A 14,584-nucleotide genomic window follows, 5' to 3' on the forward strand; every position below is an offset into this window, starting at 1 on the left:
CTGGTTTAGGTTGCATTGATTGGATCTTGATGAACTAATTTTGCATTCCTATTCTCCTAGCTTTAGCTAGTGTATGATTGAGAGGCTTTTCAAGGTCTTACTAAAATTTCCCTCTTGCCATCATGTTTGCCCAAAAGAAAAAAAAATACCCAACACGGAACTTACATATATTGGTCCATCTCAATTTTGGCTCCAGCAGTTTGATACTTGGATCAATATATTAGTCCTTCCTTTAAGACTTGGCATTAGACTCAATAGTATTGTGAATCATATATATCCAAATACAGCACATTACCATCTTCAAGGATCAGACATGTGAAAACCAAACTAACATAAAGGAAAGCTAATTAATTAGATGCCTTTCCTAACTGGATTTCAGAGATTAGTGAAGAGAAACGATGCCCTGTATACGCACATAGAATCTGTTCAAGAATGGTTTGGAATTAAGACGGTCGAACGGGGGGAGGGGGAGTCGTGCCCATTCTCATATATACCAGCGACATGAAAATCTTATTTACATTTCATTGAACACATAGAAATGGGAGCTTAGAGTTTGGACGGTCTTAAATTATTGCTACTACAATAGATGAAGCAGAGAGAAAATCATACCTAGTGGGTAGCAGAACTAAGCAATGCAAGATCCGAATTGCCTTCATTTGTCAAAACCTTAAACCTGCCAAATGAATTCGCACATAAAGGATGAGTGAAGCATTCTGTCGAACACGGAAAAGGCTGTCAATTGTAACTATCCAACTAACCAAAATCCAATTACTGCATACGGGAAACAAAACACAGATTTTGAATGGCGAACTCAGTGAAGAGAAAATCAACTTACACCCCTCGCCTCTGAACCTCGCCAGGCCCGTGATCAACAATTGGTCCCTAGCCGTTGAATCTCGTCTCTGCAAGACGCATATGAGAGAGAGAATTCTAGATGGGGAAAGACGAAAAAGAGGGCGAAAAGGAGTGGAGGAGGAGGAGTCCTACCAGGTGGAGAGAGCGGGGCGTGAGGCGGTGGTCGGCGGCGGGGTGGGGTGTGGGAGAGAGGAGTGGGGTGGTGGCGGTTGATGAATGCAGAGAGAGAGAGATGATCGTGGTAGGATTAAGCTCCTACTCCCAGCCGCTTTTCTTTTATTTGTGTGTGTTTTTTGACAAACTCTCAGCCGAATTAAATTAAAGGAGTAAAAATTGGGGGAGAACACATGTTATGTGTTTTTTTCCCTGTTTTTAAAAAGTAAAAAAATCTGAAAATTAAGGCTCGGAGGTTTCAAAATCTTGGAGACTCACATGCATTTCTATAGTATATTGACTAGCGGTTGTGTCTGTTCGATGCACGGGCAAAATTATCCCGTTCTAGTGTTGTGCCTGTTCGAACCTATTTTTTTATTAATTGTTCTGTGCATCGAACGGACACAACGCTAAAAGGGTTAATTTTGCCTGCGTATCGAATGGGTACAAACGCTAGTTAAAGAAAGAGACAAGAAAAGTGCATGAATTCAATTTTATATGGGTAAAAATGGTGGAAGGAAAAAATTGCAAAAATTTAGTTCAAATGGATGTTTTATAAAAACTGATCATTTTATAATTTTACTGCCCATTCAACGCATTACCGCCCAGAAGATACTCACGTCCTACTTTTATATGGGTAGAAATGGAGGAAGAAAAATTGCAAAATTTTTGACTTATGCGACATAATGTACTGATATGCGGATGCAACTTATATTAGAACTGACCTTTGAGCAATAAACCTTTGAGCAGTGGATGAGCACTGAAACCAAACGTTGATGAATCAAACTTTTTACTTTGATCAAATCTGAAGACAAAAAAATAAAAACATCATGATCATTAAGAGATCCAGAGGGAATGTAAAAATATTAAAAAACCAAGGAGACAGGAAAAGTACATAAGTACATGAATTTTTGTAACTTTTGTGTTGAATGGAGATCGTGAAACCAAACATTCTAACAAATTAAACAATGATGCAATTCGGTGTTGTTCTTGTAGTTGCTAAACATAGCCTCTTACTTTCAAAATCTGGAGAACAAAAAGTCGAAGCACCGTTAATTAGGAGAGAAAATGTGGGAAAACAGTGAAAATACATGACGAAAATGTGGTGGTGGACTTTCCTTGTCAGCAATTGTATGTTAATCTTCTCCTTTTGACAGTGAAGATGCATGACGAAGATGTGGTGGTGAACTTACCTTGTCAGCAATTGTATGTTAATCTTCCCCTTTTGGCTTCGGGGCTTCATAGAAATCGATGGCAGCTTTTTGGTTTTTATGTGTACGGAAATGGTGAGAGTTAAAAGAGGGAAAATGATATTGCCATACCGTTTTTTGATAATGCCATACGTGTATTTTTGCGCCAAAAAATACACTTGCAGGGTGTGACATTATCAAAAAAGGGTGCGACAAAATCACTAGCCTAAAAGAGCAGAAGAAGAAGAAAAGTGAGGAGGAGTTGCAGCGAAAAAGTGGGAGAAGTTAGTTATTGGTGTGGGTTCAGTTTCTGGCGTGGGTTTATTTGGTTTTCTTTTTATCATTTGGCCTTTGGGTGGGGGAGGACGTGAGTTTGTGGGGTTTTTATTTTCTTTTTTCTTTTTTTCCCTTTGGCTTTTCGTGGGACAGGTGATTCAACGTGGCACGTGGTTTTTTGTTTCAAAGAAAATGGAAATCAAGGAATCAAGTGACAAAGGTGAACGTGGGGCTTTTAGATTTTTTAAGAATATGTAAAATCTTAGAAATTAGGATTTGGGGTTTTAAAGATTATGGAGCTTAAACACATTCATATAGAATATTGATAGATAGATTAGGGGTAGCATGCACTCCGTGTAAGCAAGTGTAAATATGTGGGGGAGTCAGAGGGGTAGGGTTTTTTTTTTTTACCGTGGGAGAGTGTGGTTGAGCTCGAGTGATCTTATTATTTGAATCCACAGTTAATTTATAACAAACACATCTGTAAAATTTGGTAAAGTTCGTTCACACTAATTGACGTTCTCGCTTTCTAAATTAGAAATATATCATATATGTGGAATATGAAATATAGCGTTGGAATTGAACATGTTGTTTGGCAATTTCAAGAAGTCGAAGCTCAAACTTTTGCCCACGCAACTCAAGAACCTAGGGCACCAACTCCCGAAAAACCCTCACAAGTTAGAGGGAGAAACAGGATGCAGAGAGAGAGAGAATAGTTTTGACAGTCGAGAATACCGTTAGAGGCGGAAAGAGAAGCCCTTGCTAACGGCAAGGCCGGTGCGAGACATTTCCAGGTCTACCCCTAGGCTGAACCCACCCCAACAGTTAGGTTCACGCTCCCGACGGAAGGCATTCGGGGGAATTTCCTCCAGGAACGGAGTGTGAAAATCATTTTCCTATGACATTGATTTTTACATTTTCTTAATTGATGGGAACACTTATTTTTTGTCATTTAATGAGTGAATTTACGAAACAGTAAATTCAACCGCTAAAAAGAAAAAAAAAGTGCTTGCATCATCGATTAGGGAAGTTTAAAAATCAATTTCACCCATTTGCAAAATGAACAGTAACATAGGTTCAAACTCCAAGGGGAAAAGAGAAGAGAACGGTTGATTGAGATAACTCTGAGCACCCATTACTACTTTTTGCAAATCTTGAGAAATCTTGGACGAGGGTTCCAATCCACTTGCAGCAATGACGACGCACCGTCTGCCCACCGAACTAACGACCGACATCTTGCTGAGGTTGCCGGTGAAATCCCTCTTGCGATCCAAATCCGTCTGCAAGAACTGGTATGATCTGATCAAAAGCCCTGTTTTTATCGCCACACATCTGACCCAGTTCGCTCTCAACCCTGATCACAATTCCACCTCTCTCCTAGTAACCAGTTGCAATTCTGTAACCGGAAACCATGGAATGTCTCTGATTATCAACGATGGGTTTACTCATGGACCCATCAATCTTGATTTCCCTTTCTTGAATAGGAGTAAGAATCTTTGCATTTGGGAGTTCACTGAGAAGAAATATTTCTCTGTTGTGGGTATCTGTCATGGCTTGGTTTGCATAAATTTGTCTCCCTTCGGGTATCCCGTGATCCTGTGCAATCCCTTGACCAGAGAGTTTCGGGAAATTCCGAAATGCGAATGGCTTCTTGATTGTGATTGTTATGTGAAAGTTAAGTGGGTCGGTTTTGGGTTTGGTTTCCACCCCAGTGCTCGTGATTACAAGTTGATTCAGATTACGCTATGTTCTAGTCCCGTTCAGGAAGTCGTTATCCGGGCCCATCTTTATGCGATGGGGACTGATACTTGGAGAGAAATCGATGTCGATAAGGTTTCCGCGTTCTTTGGGGAGACGGATGATTTCGGGAGGATTGGCAGCTTTGTGCGAATTTATGGATCATGTGCTTCGGCAGCCTTGAATGGAGTTTTCTATTGGCCGGCGCGTGTGATGCCAACTGATGAAGTGATTGTTATGTCCTTCGACATGGGCGAGGAGGTGTTCAGAAGAATAAGAACGCCCGTGTGGTTGGATTGGAACAATGAAACTATGGACGAATCAATCGTTCAAGTCAGACGCACCCATAAATGGCAATTTACGGAATTGAAGGATAAACTCACTCTAATTATTCATCCTGATGACACAAGCCTTGATGTGTGGGTGTTGAATGAAGACAAGAATTCTTGGACTAACCAATTCAAAGTTGGATCTTTTCCAAGGATTGCACGCAATGTGAGATCTCGGGGGATTGCTAAAATTACAGTGGTGGGAGGTGCGAAAAATGGGGAATTGGTTGTGGCGAACCATAAAACTACCGGTGATTTAGTGCTCTTTTCATTTGATCCAATGACCGTGGAAACTAAGGATCTTTACTTTGGTAGTGTCCCATATCCATCTGATATTCATTTGTATTCGGGGGCGCTACTTCCAGTCAAGTTACCCGATGAAGTTGTTCTTTAACGAGAAAAAAGAAGAAGGAAGCACTGAATTCACGGAACTGACTAGGTGAGGGCTCATGTTTCTTATGCTTTCTCTGGTTATTTTAGCTGCGGTAGCTTAACTATGCCTCATAGTAGTATCTTTTGAAGCTTTGATGTATGTTTTTGGAATGAAGTGGGTGATCCTGGACTACAGCAATTGAATGTTGGGATGCATATTTTGAAGTATTGAAAGACATAAAAAGAATCTGGCGATTGAAACCTCTTTTTGGATCGTCCTGTGAGCCAAGACACACACTATCTTGTTTTGCTCTGTTCGGGTACGTACCCAGTATCGAAATGTATTTTTACGCGGAAACCTTACTTCTTGTCAGGAAAATGAAGTCAAGCACAACGATTAGTCGTGCTTTGCAAGAGGAAACAAGGGAAAATGTAGCACCCTGAATTCATGCAACAGACTCCCGTGTCACTCGCGGCTGTGAATCTTGCTCGTTCTTATTCGGGTAGTATAGTAGTATTCATTGAAAATTCATCTTTTGTACAGTTTATTACTACAATGTTTCCCATTACAAACCTGAAAGGAGATTTTGGTTTTGTTTCAATAAGAATGCCATTTGACTCAGTTGAGTATCTAAGTTGATTTATATATAGAGGAGCCTATGTTTCATGTGAAGGAGTGTTGTGTATACCTGATTTGGTGCATGCACATTGCTGCACATTTTTTTCTTAATTAGTAGGATACATGTGTTCAGTTGTTTCATCTCTTTATCTTCTGAGTGAGCTGGCTAGACTACTACGAAATTGAGCATAGCGTATAGAACGAGAGTCTCGTCTCCCAAGCTTTGAGTTAGTAGCTATCACCAAGTAAGTGTATATCAACATGAGGATGGCTCTCTCTGCTTACGCCTTACGGCTCCAAAGCTAAAGAAAGACCACGCTGGTGTGGCCAGGAAAGGATAAGGAAGGGCATTTCGACTTGTTACAAAGAGTTGCTATGAGGAGGAAATTAGTCCATCGTACTAAGTTAAGATGCCAACCGTGGGAATGCCTATCTACCTGATACTCCTAGTTTATCGGGCTTTGATCATTGGGGAATTTTGGTTGCATAGCCATTGACGTTAGGTTGCTTTGGATTTATGGGTTTGAAATGAAGGCATTTGGCAACAGTTATTGAGTAAAATAGCTCATATTTGGATCTGATAGTTTAAAACTTTAGATTCAAAAGGTTTTCTTTCCGACAACTTGTAATAGTAAGATTAACCCAAGGAAGTAATAGGACACCCCCCGCATTGTGGTATACTGTAACTTTTCAGGCCCTTCAACGCCAGAGAAATCATCATCTTTAGCGCAAGTGAATCCTCTGGCCAGCCATCCCAAGTTACTGTATCCTCCTTCGTGCAGTTTTGAAGCCACCATCATAGACCAGTTTTGAAAGAGTAAAAAAGCGGCCATGTTTGAAGTTGGTATTATTTTTGTTTGAGCCATGTAATATTCGGATGGTGCTTGCATAAATTCAATGCAACAATTGCGAAGTTGAAAGTGAATACGAAAAACAGGAACTACATATTTCTCAAGGTACATTTTTATGGCATTTTGCCCATAACTACATATCGTATAATATACAGTTGTGGGATATTTCTGGATTTGTAATCCCGTCCACAATTAATCACACATTTCACAAAGAAATCGTGAATTTTTGGCAAATTATTGGAATTTAAGTAGCAAATGAGCCGGTTGTAGAGGTTGTCTTTGAGTGTTTTTGGCGACTATGGTTGCAATCATAGAACGAAAGCATGAAACTTCTAAACAGGCTTGGGTGGAACAAGTCTACAAGTTTGGCTCCAATTTGTTCCTTAAGGAAAACAAGCCAAGATCAAATAAATTTTAACGATTTGAGGTCGTTAAGTAAACAAGGTCGGACTTTTTACAGAAGATTCAAAGATGGAATCCGCTATCAGGTTCATCCAAATTATCGTTCTCATCATTCTCAACTTGGAAAATTGAAAAACATGTTCCAGTTCTGTTTTAAAGAACCGAGGGGATCAACTGTTGGAAAGTGGACATGAATCAACGAGGTACTTGTTCTGATCTTGCAACATCTTCTCATAGAAGATCAAGTTGCAGCATGTGAAGTGTTTTTTGTTTTTGGGAATGTTTGCACAGGGAACTATGGTGAAAATGGAAATCGGTAATGTAACTAATGTCACAACCGGGGTGGACCATAGAGAGCTACAAAAAAGAAAAAAAAGAGGTCAGACTACCGGTTTGGATTACTGGCTTACAGCAAATTATCAATTCAATTGGATATCGGCACGTGCTTAATCTAGAGAAACACATGTCTTGGTTTGAAAGTTTGAACCAAAATTCTAAACCAATTATTGGATGTTTGGATAAAAACTTGCCGATATAAGATTGAGCTGATATTTTACATGTATGGCTTACACATTATGTCCTTGGAAACGAAGAGCTCCAAGCCTCCAACCATCAAAGGGGAACATTTTTTTGAACTGCCATCGAAGGGGAACTGGAAAAGGGTCAATACGCGTGTACAGTTCCGTCCAGTTTTTTCTCGAAACGGCAAAGAAATTTAGTCCAGAAAACTGAAGCAAAATAAACAGATGAAACAACCCCAATAGTAAGTATCTTTTGAAGCTTTGATGTATGTTTTTGGAATGAAATGGGTGATCCTGGACTAATGCAATTGAAGGTTGGGAGGTATTGAAAGACCAAAAAAAACAACTGGCGATTGAAACCTCTTTTTGGATCGTCTTGAGAGCCAAGACACTATCTCTCTTGTTTTGCACTGTTTTGGGTACCCAGTATCGATTGTATTGCCCCGCAGAGACCTTCTTGTCATGGAAATGAAGTCAAAGCACAACGATTAGCCATGCTTAACAAGAGGAAACAAGGGAAAATGTAGCCATGAATTCATGTCACAGACTCCCGTGTCACTCGCGGTTGTGAATCTTGCTGGTTCTTATTCAGGTAGCATAATAGTCCCTCCGTCCTAAAATCTTTGGACTCTTTTGATATTGGTGCCATTCTTTAAACTCTTATAGTATCTTTGTCAATATAAATCTCTAAAAATATGCAATATGGATATTGTTTGATAATTATTGATTGGATCTATAATATAAAGTTTTCAAAATTATTAAAAATATCATAAATCAAGAGATGCAAGAATTTAAAGAATGATGCGAATATCGAAAAAGTCCAAATATTTTGGGATGGATGGAGTAGTATTCTTGTAAAAATTATCTTTCGTATAGGTTATTACTACAATATTGTATATGTCCCGTTACAAACCTGAAAGGAGTTTTTCGGTTTTGTTTAAACAAGAATGCAATTTGACTCAATTGAGTATCTAAAGTTCATTTATGAATGGGTGGAGAAGTTTAAAAGCTGATGTGTAAACTTTTGGTTATCCATTTTTGATTATAGTATTGTAGATTACCTTATAAGAATATATTACGTAAATTGTTTTTATTTCTTTATGTGTTCATTTAACTGGAAAATTATAAAAACTGGGATATGCTTTTTCAAAATTTGTAATGGAAAAAGCATAAGATTTTGCCAGAACATTATTTTTATGAGATTAAGGGCGGGTTTGGATTAAAAAGCAAGAGAGTGAATTTTTTTCCGCCTTCATTCAAAAAAATTTGCATTTGTTAGTTTACCGTCAAACTTTCGTGACTTATTAGTTTGTCTCGATGAGAGGAACCAAAAACATATAAATTTTTTATCGAAACTCATAATGAATTTCGATCAAACTTTAACAGTATCGGTCGGAGTGGCAGAGCCTAACTGCATGGGCAGATCCTGCCCACATTACATGCCCGATAAAACAAAAATTGAAGCTTTGACAAGGGTTATGAGTTTTCATAAAAAATTATGAGTGTCCATCAAACTTTAACATTAACAGTATTGGTCGGAGTGGCGGAGCCTAACTCCATGGGCAGATCCGGCCCACATTACATGCCCTATAAAGCAAAAATTGAAGCTTCGACAAGGGTTATACACTTCTACCGTTGAGCAAAATTCTGTGGGTGTAATCTCAATCTGGGTCAGGCCAAGAAGCAGCAGCAGCAGCTATGGCGAAAAGTAGCCAATCAACTGTGGCAATGACCGCGTTCGATCTGCCGTTTGAGATAACGACGGAAATCCTATCGAGATTGCCGGTGAAATCCCTCTTGCGATTCAAGTCCGTTTGCAAAACCTGGTATGATCTTATCAAGAACCCTGATTTCATTTCCAAACATATAACCCAGGTCACTCTCAATTCCACCTCTCTCCTAGTGACCACTTTTGGTGAAATCTCACTAATTTACAACGACGGGTTTAGTAACGGCCCTGTCAATCTCGACTTCCCTTTTTTGCATGATAATAGTTGCACTTCGGAGTGTGATTGTAATGGGAAAAATTACTTTTCCATTGCGGGTATCTGTAATGGTTTGGTTTGCATAAATTTACCTTTCGATGGAAATCGCTTTATTCTGTGCAATCCCTCCACCCGACAGTTTGGGGAGATTGCGAATTCCGAATGGAATTGTTTCAATGAGAAGATAAATATTGAGCGAATTAGTTTCGGGTTTGGCTTCCATCCCGGTGCCAATGATTACAAGTTGATTCGGATTGTGCTTTATGCTAGATTGCTAGTGCTTCCATTCAAGTCAATATCCGAGCTGATCTGTATGTGATGAGCACCGGTACCTGGACGGAGATCGATGTTAATAAGCTTTCGTTGTTGTTTGGGGAGTTGAATGAATTGGGGGAGTATGATAACCCGTTGCGAATTGGTGCAAATTCTGCTTCAGCAGTCTTGAAGGGAGTATTCTATTGGCCGGCACGCCCGGTATTTCGGGCACGTTTAGCCCCAGTTGATCAACTTCTTGTTGTGTCCTTCAACATGGGTACTGAGGTGTTTAAAAGAATAAGAACACCAGAGTGTTTTGATGGGACTTGGGATGAAACTAACTGGCATTGTGTGGAACTATATGATAAACTTGCTCTTGTTGTTTCTCCTAATGAAATGAGCTTTGATGTGTGAGTGTTGAATGAAAACGAGAGTTCTTGGACCAACCAAGTTAAAGTTGGGTATTTTCCGAGGATTGCAAGTGGAAGTGGTAGGGGAGATTGGAAAAATGGTGAATTGTTGGTGACTGAGGAGGTCCTCTATCCTTATGATGAGCTACAGATCTTTGGGCTCTTCTCATATGATACAAAGACCCAGAAAAGTATGGATCTTTATTTTGGTGAGATTCCGTATGGATCTTGTGTTTATATGTATGCGGGAACTCTACTTCCAGTCATGTAAGCCAATGAAATAGTGCTCAACAAATACATCAAGAAAAGGAAAGCACTTGTGAGTTGTTGTTTGGAATGCTTTCTCTGTTCATGGTTATTTTGGTTGCGGTTGCTCAACTATGCTCGAAGTAGTGTCTTTTGGAAATTAATTTTATGAACCTTTTTATTTGCTACAATCTAGTGTTCCATGTTTGAGTCTAGAAGTACTTTCTTTTGAGGATGATGCTATGGTGTCCCCGGTCATTTTGGGGACACGGTTTTTTGGCATAACTTCATCATTATGACATAACTAAAATCTATTACAAACATAACAAAACCCAAACAAGGTTATACCAAAGAATATTCAAAAAACCAACCAAGGCATAACCAAACCCAACCAAGGCATAAGTTATGTCTTGTTATGGTTCTGTTATGCTTGTAATGAGTTTTGGTTATACTCATAATAGTTTTATTATGCCAAAAGTTACTGTATCTCCAAAATGACCGGAAACACCGAAGTCATTCCCTTCTTTTGGATGTAATACATGTTGAAACTTGGTATATAATGTGGATTGTTATATTTCAACTCCCATTTTGGATGTAATACATGTTGAAACTTGGTATATAATGTGGATTGTTATATTTCAACTCCCAATTGACCAAAAAAATAAATCTAACGGATGATGCTATGGTGTCCCTGGTCATTTTGAGGACACCGTAATTTTTGGCATAACTTTACCATTATGAGTATAACTAAAACCCATTACAAGCATAACAGAACCCAAACAAGACATAACGAAGGAATATCCAAAAAAACCAACCAAGGCATAACCAAACCCAACTAAGGCATAACAAATAAGTTATGCCTTGCTGTGGTTTTGGTTATGCTTTGTTGTGGTTCTGTTATGCTTGTAATGGATTTTAGTTATACTTATAATGATTTTGTTATGCCAAAAGTTACGGTATTTTCAAAATGACCGGGGACACCGAAGTCATTCCCAAATCTAACTGATGTTCCGTCAGAGTGAGGCTAATGTTTTGGTGTTGGTGCACCCATTCCTATGTTTTGGATTTTCCCGTTAATTTCATTTTTCTTCTACTTTGTGGTTTGGGTACATGTATTTGGGAAAAAATCGATCCCCATCAGGAGGTAGTTTGGTGTTTTATTCAATATCCTCATTGGGGATAGGGGCAGGAACCCTAAGAGATTTCCCAATTGGGGAACGGGGTGGAATAGAATCCTTCATCGATACCCTAATCTTTGTCATCTCTAATATTGCTCTTTAAAAAATACTATTTCCCCTCTTTCACCATAGTTTTGTGACAATGTTGGACTCTCTCTCTCTTCTTGAATTGCCACCGGTAATGCATATGCTAAAATCAGGGTTGTGTTTTTTTCTAATGAAGTTAGTATAGTGCTCAAATGGAGTGAAAAAAGGAAAATAATTTTTGTTATCCGGCTTGACAAGCTAATAGCTATAAACCGATCCTAAAATGGGCTTTAAAAAATTGAATAGCGATTCTTTATACACACAAAAAAAATTACATTTAAGTCCAATTGAGAACAATCCAAGAAACAATCATAAAGAAAGAAATAAACTAACAACGAAAGACCCCTATAAAATTAGATTATATGTTTAAATTCCTTAAAAATTAATTAAATGATCGTACAAAAGGAAAAAATTTCCATTTATTTACTCCACCTAACTGAAGTGTTTTGGAAAATAATATTTTCCCTTAATTACAAGACCAATAAACGTGGGCACGTGGTCGTTTGTGGGAATCTTAACAGTACGGGTCGGAGCCCAACTCCGTGGGCAGATACGGCCCACAATACATGCCCGATGAAACAAAGTTGAAGCTAGGTCGAGGGTTCTGCACAACCCAAAGGAAAATGCAGGAAACTGTTGAGAAAATTAGCAAAATTCGGTGGGTGTAATCTGGGTTCCAGCCCAAGAAGGAGAAGGAGAAGCAGCAGCACCTATGGCGAGTAGCAAATCAACTGTAGCAAGGACCACGTTCGATCTGCCTTTTGAGATAACGGTGGAAATCCTGTCGAGATTGCCAGTGAAATCCCTCTTGCGATTCAAGTCCGTATGCAAAACCTGGTATGATCTTATCAGAAACCCTGATTTTATTGCCAAACATCTTCTATCCCCGGTCACTCAAAACCCCACCCCTCTCCTAGAAACTGGTTTTAATATTGTAACCCAAAACCATGAAATCTCTTTAATCTACGACGATGGGTTTAACTACGGCCCTATCAATCTCCTTTTCCCATTTTTGGACATGAGGAATTATGATGGCACTTGGGATTTTGAGGGGGACGATGATTATTTTTCCATTGGGGGTATATGTAATGGTTTGGTTTGCGTAAGTTTATCTTGGTTTGGATATCCATTGTTTCTATGCAATCCCTCCACCAGACAGTTTCGGGAGATTCCGAATTCCAAATGGGGCAATGAGCATTTGAATGGTATCCAGGTTAGTTTTGGGTTTGGCTTCCATCCCAGTGCTAATGATTACAAGTTGATTAGGATTGTGCTTTATTCTAGTCCTATCAGGGAATGCGATGTCCGAGCTGATCTGTATGTAATGAGCACCGATACTTGGACGGAAATTGATTTTAATAAGCTTTCGCTGTTCGTTGGGGAGATGAATGAATGGGGAGAGCATGAATCCATCGTGTAAATTGTTGGATCTTTTGCTTCAGCAGTCTTGAATGGAGTTTTCTATTGGCCTGCACGTGTAGTCCCAACTGATCAAATGGTTGTTATGTCCTTCGACATGGGTAATGAGGTGTTCAGAAGAATAAGAACACCGGAGTGTTTGGATAGTACTTGGGATCTAACTAACTGGAAGTTTACTGAATCAGATGATAAACTTGCTGTGGTGGTTGTTTCTCCTCATGAAAGGTGCTTTGATGTGTGGGTGTTGAATGAAAGCGAGAGTTCATGGACTAACCAAGTTAAAGTTGGATCTTTTCCGAGGATTGCAGGTGATATGGAAGGTGGGGTTGATGGTCTATGTACAGTTAGAGTGATGGGAGGTGGGAAAAATGGTAAATTGTTAATGACTGATTATAAATACATGACTGATGAGCTAATGCTCTTTTCATATGATACAAAGACCCGGCAAACTATGGATCTTTATGTTGGTCAGGTTTATTATGGATCTTGTGTTTATTTGTATGCGGGGACTCTACTTCCAGTCATGCAAGCCAATGAAATAGTGCTTAACAAGTAGAACAAGAGAAGGAAGCATTTAATTTTGCAGAAGCAACTCAGATGTGACTTGTGAGTTGCTATTTGGAATGCTTTCTTTGTTCATGGTTATTTTGGTTGTGGTTGCATAACTATGCTCAAAGTAGTCTCTTGCGGAAACTATTTTTAAGAACCCTTTTGTTACTAGAATCCAGTGTTCCATGTTGGAGCCTGGTTGTACTTTCTTTTGATTATGTAATACATGTTGACACTTGATGTATGTAATGTTGACTGTTATATTTCAGAGCCTATGTTTCAACTTCCTATTGATGTATCATCGGGTGAGGCTAATGTTTGGTATTTGTGCACTCTTTGCTATTTTTTGGGGTACGAATATCCAGGTCTTCTTTTCTCTTTGTCATGGATATGTAGTTATATTGGTACCTAAGGCTTCAGTCTTCACCATCATCAGTTCTTGATGAGGGTTTTTTGGGGTCGAAATTCTAAATTTTGTAGCTTTGGCTGTGTCTAAAAGACAAAGGATCACTGCATTTCTTGAAGAAACTAGAAGTCACGGAATTTTTGTGAAGGGGGCTTAGATGATTCAAATGTTGCTACAATCGCTGCTGAGTTGATTGCATGTTAAGTAGGAACTAGGATAATGGGGACAAGGGTGCAGTCATATGACGACATGTCTTTAATTTACATTGCTTTCTCTGGTTATTTTAGCTGTTGTAGCTTAACTAAGCCTGATAGTAGTATCTTTTGAAGCTTTGATGTATGTTTTTCGAATGACATGGTCGATCCTGGACTAAACCAATTGAATGTTGGAATGCATATTTTGAAGTCGTATTGAAAGACAATCTATCTTGTTTTGCTCTGTTTGGGTACCCAGTATCGAATGTATTGCCCCATGGAGACCTTACTTCTAGTCATGAAAATGAAGTCAAGCACAATGATTAGTCGTGCTTAACAAGAGGAAACAATGGAAAATGTAGCCATGAATTCATGTAACAGTCTTGCGCTGTGAATCTTGCTGGTTCTTATTCAGGTAGCATAGAAGTATTCATTTAAAAATTCATCTTTCGTACAGTGTATTACTACAATATTGTACGTGTCCCATTACAAACCTGAATGGAGTTTTTCGGTTTTGTTTCAGTAAGAATGCAATTTGACTCAGTTGAGT

The 14,584-nt window shown here is 39.0% G+C and overlaps 3 protein-coding genes across 6 annotated transcripts; all 3 read left to right on the top strand.

Moving 5' to 3' along the window:
• Positions 1-3,520: 3,520 nt before the first annotated feature.
• Positions 3,521-5,585, top strand: LOC131326006 (F-box/kelch-repeat protein At3g23880-like). 4 transcript variants are annotated; one of them, XR_009199895.1, is made up of 3 exons: positions 3,521-4,979; positions 5,089-5,192; positions 5,287-5,585. XR_009199895.1 is itself a non-coding variant. In XM_058358546.1 (2 exons), exon 1 carries the CDS (start codon positions 3,669-3,671, stop codon positions 4,932-4,934), a length of 1,266 nt encoding a protein of 421 aa, XP_058214529.1. In that variant the 5' UTR covers positions 3,521-3,668; the 3' UTR covers positions 4,935-4,979; positions 5,089-5,585. The 4 variants fall into 4 exon arrangements, 2 of the variants coding, with proteins under 2 accessions (XP_058214529.1, XP_058214531.1); XR_009199894.1 differs by having other exon boundaries at positions 3,521-5,192; XM_058358546.1 differs by having other exon boundaries at positions 5,089-5,585.
• Positions 5,586-7,842: 2,257 nt separating this feature from the next.
• LOC131327944 (F-box protein At3g08750-like) lies at positions 7,843-9,959 on the top strand. Its single transcript, XM_058361063.1, has 3 exons — positions 7,843-7,897; positions 8,981-9,366; positions 9,561-9,959. The coding sequence occupies exons 1-3, from the start codon at positions 7,843-7,845 to the stop codon at positions 9,957-9,959; spliced, it is 840 nt and encodes a 279-aa protein (XP_058217046.1).
• Positions 9,960-11,943: 1,984 nt separating this feature from the next.
• LOC131326007 (F-box/kelch-repeat protein At3g23880-like) lies at positions 11,944-13,735 on the top strand. Its single transcript, XM_058358549.1, has one exon. It carries the CDS (start codon positions 12,179-12,181, stop codon positions 12,884-12,886), a length of 708 nt encoding a protein of 235 aa, XP_058214532.1. The 5' UTR covers positions 11,944-12,178; the 3' UTR covers positions 12,887-13,735.
• The last annotated feature ends 849 nt before the right edge of the window (positions 13,736-14,584 follow it).

Source organism: Rhododendron vialii, chromosome 5a (genome assembly GCF_030253575.1).
Source record: "Rhododendron vialii isolate Sample 1 chromosome 5a, ASM3025357v1".
NCBI classification, from domain to species: Eukaryota; Viridiplantae; Streptophyta; class Magnoliopsida; order Ericales; family Ericaceae; genus Rhododendron; species Rhododendron vialii.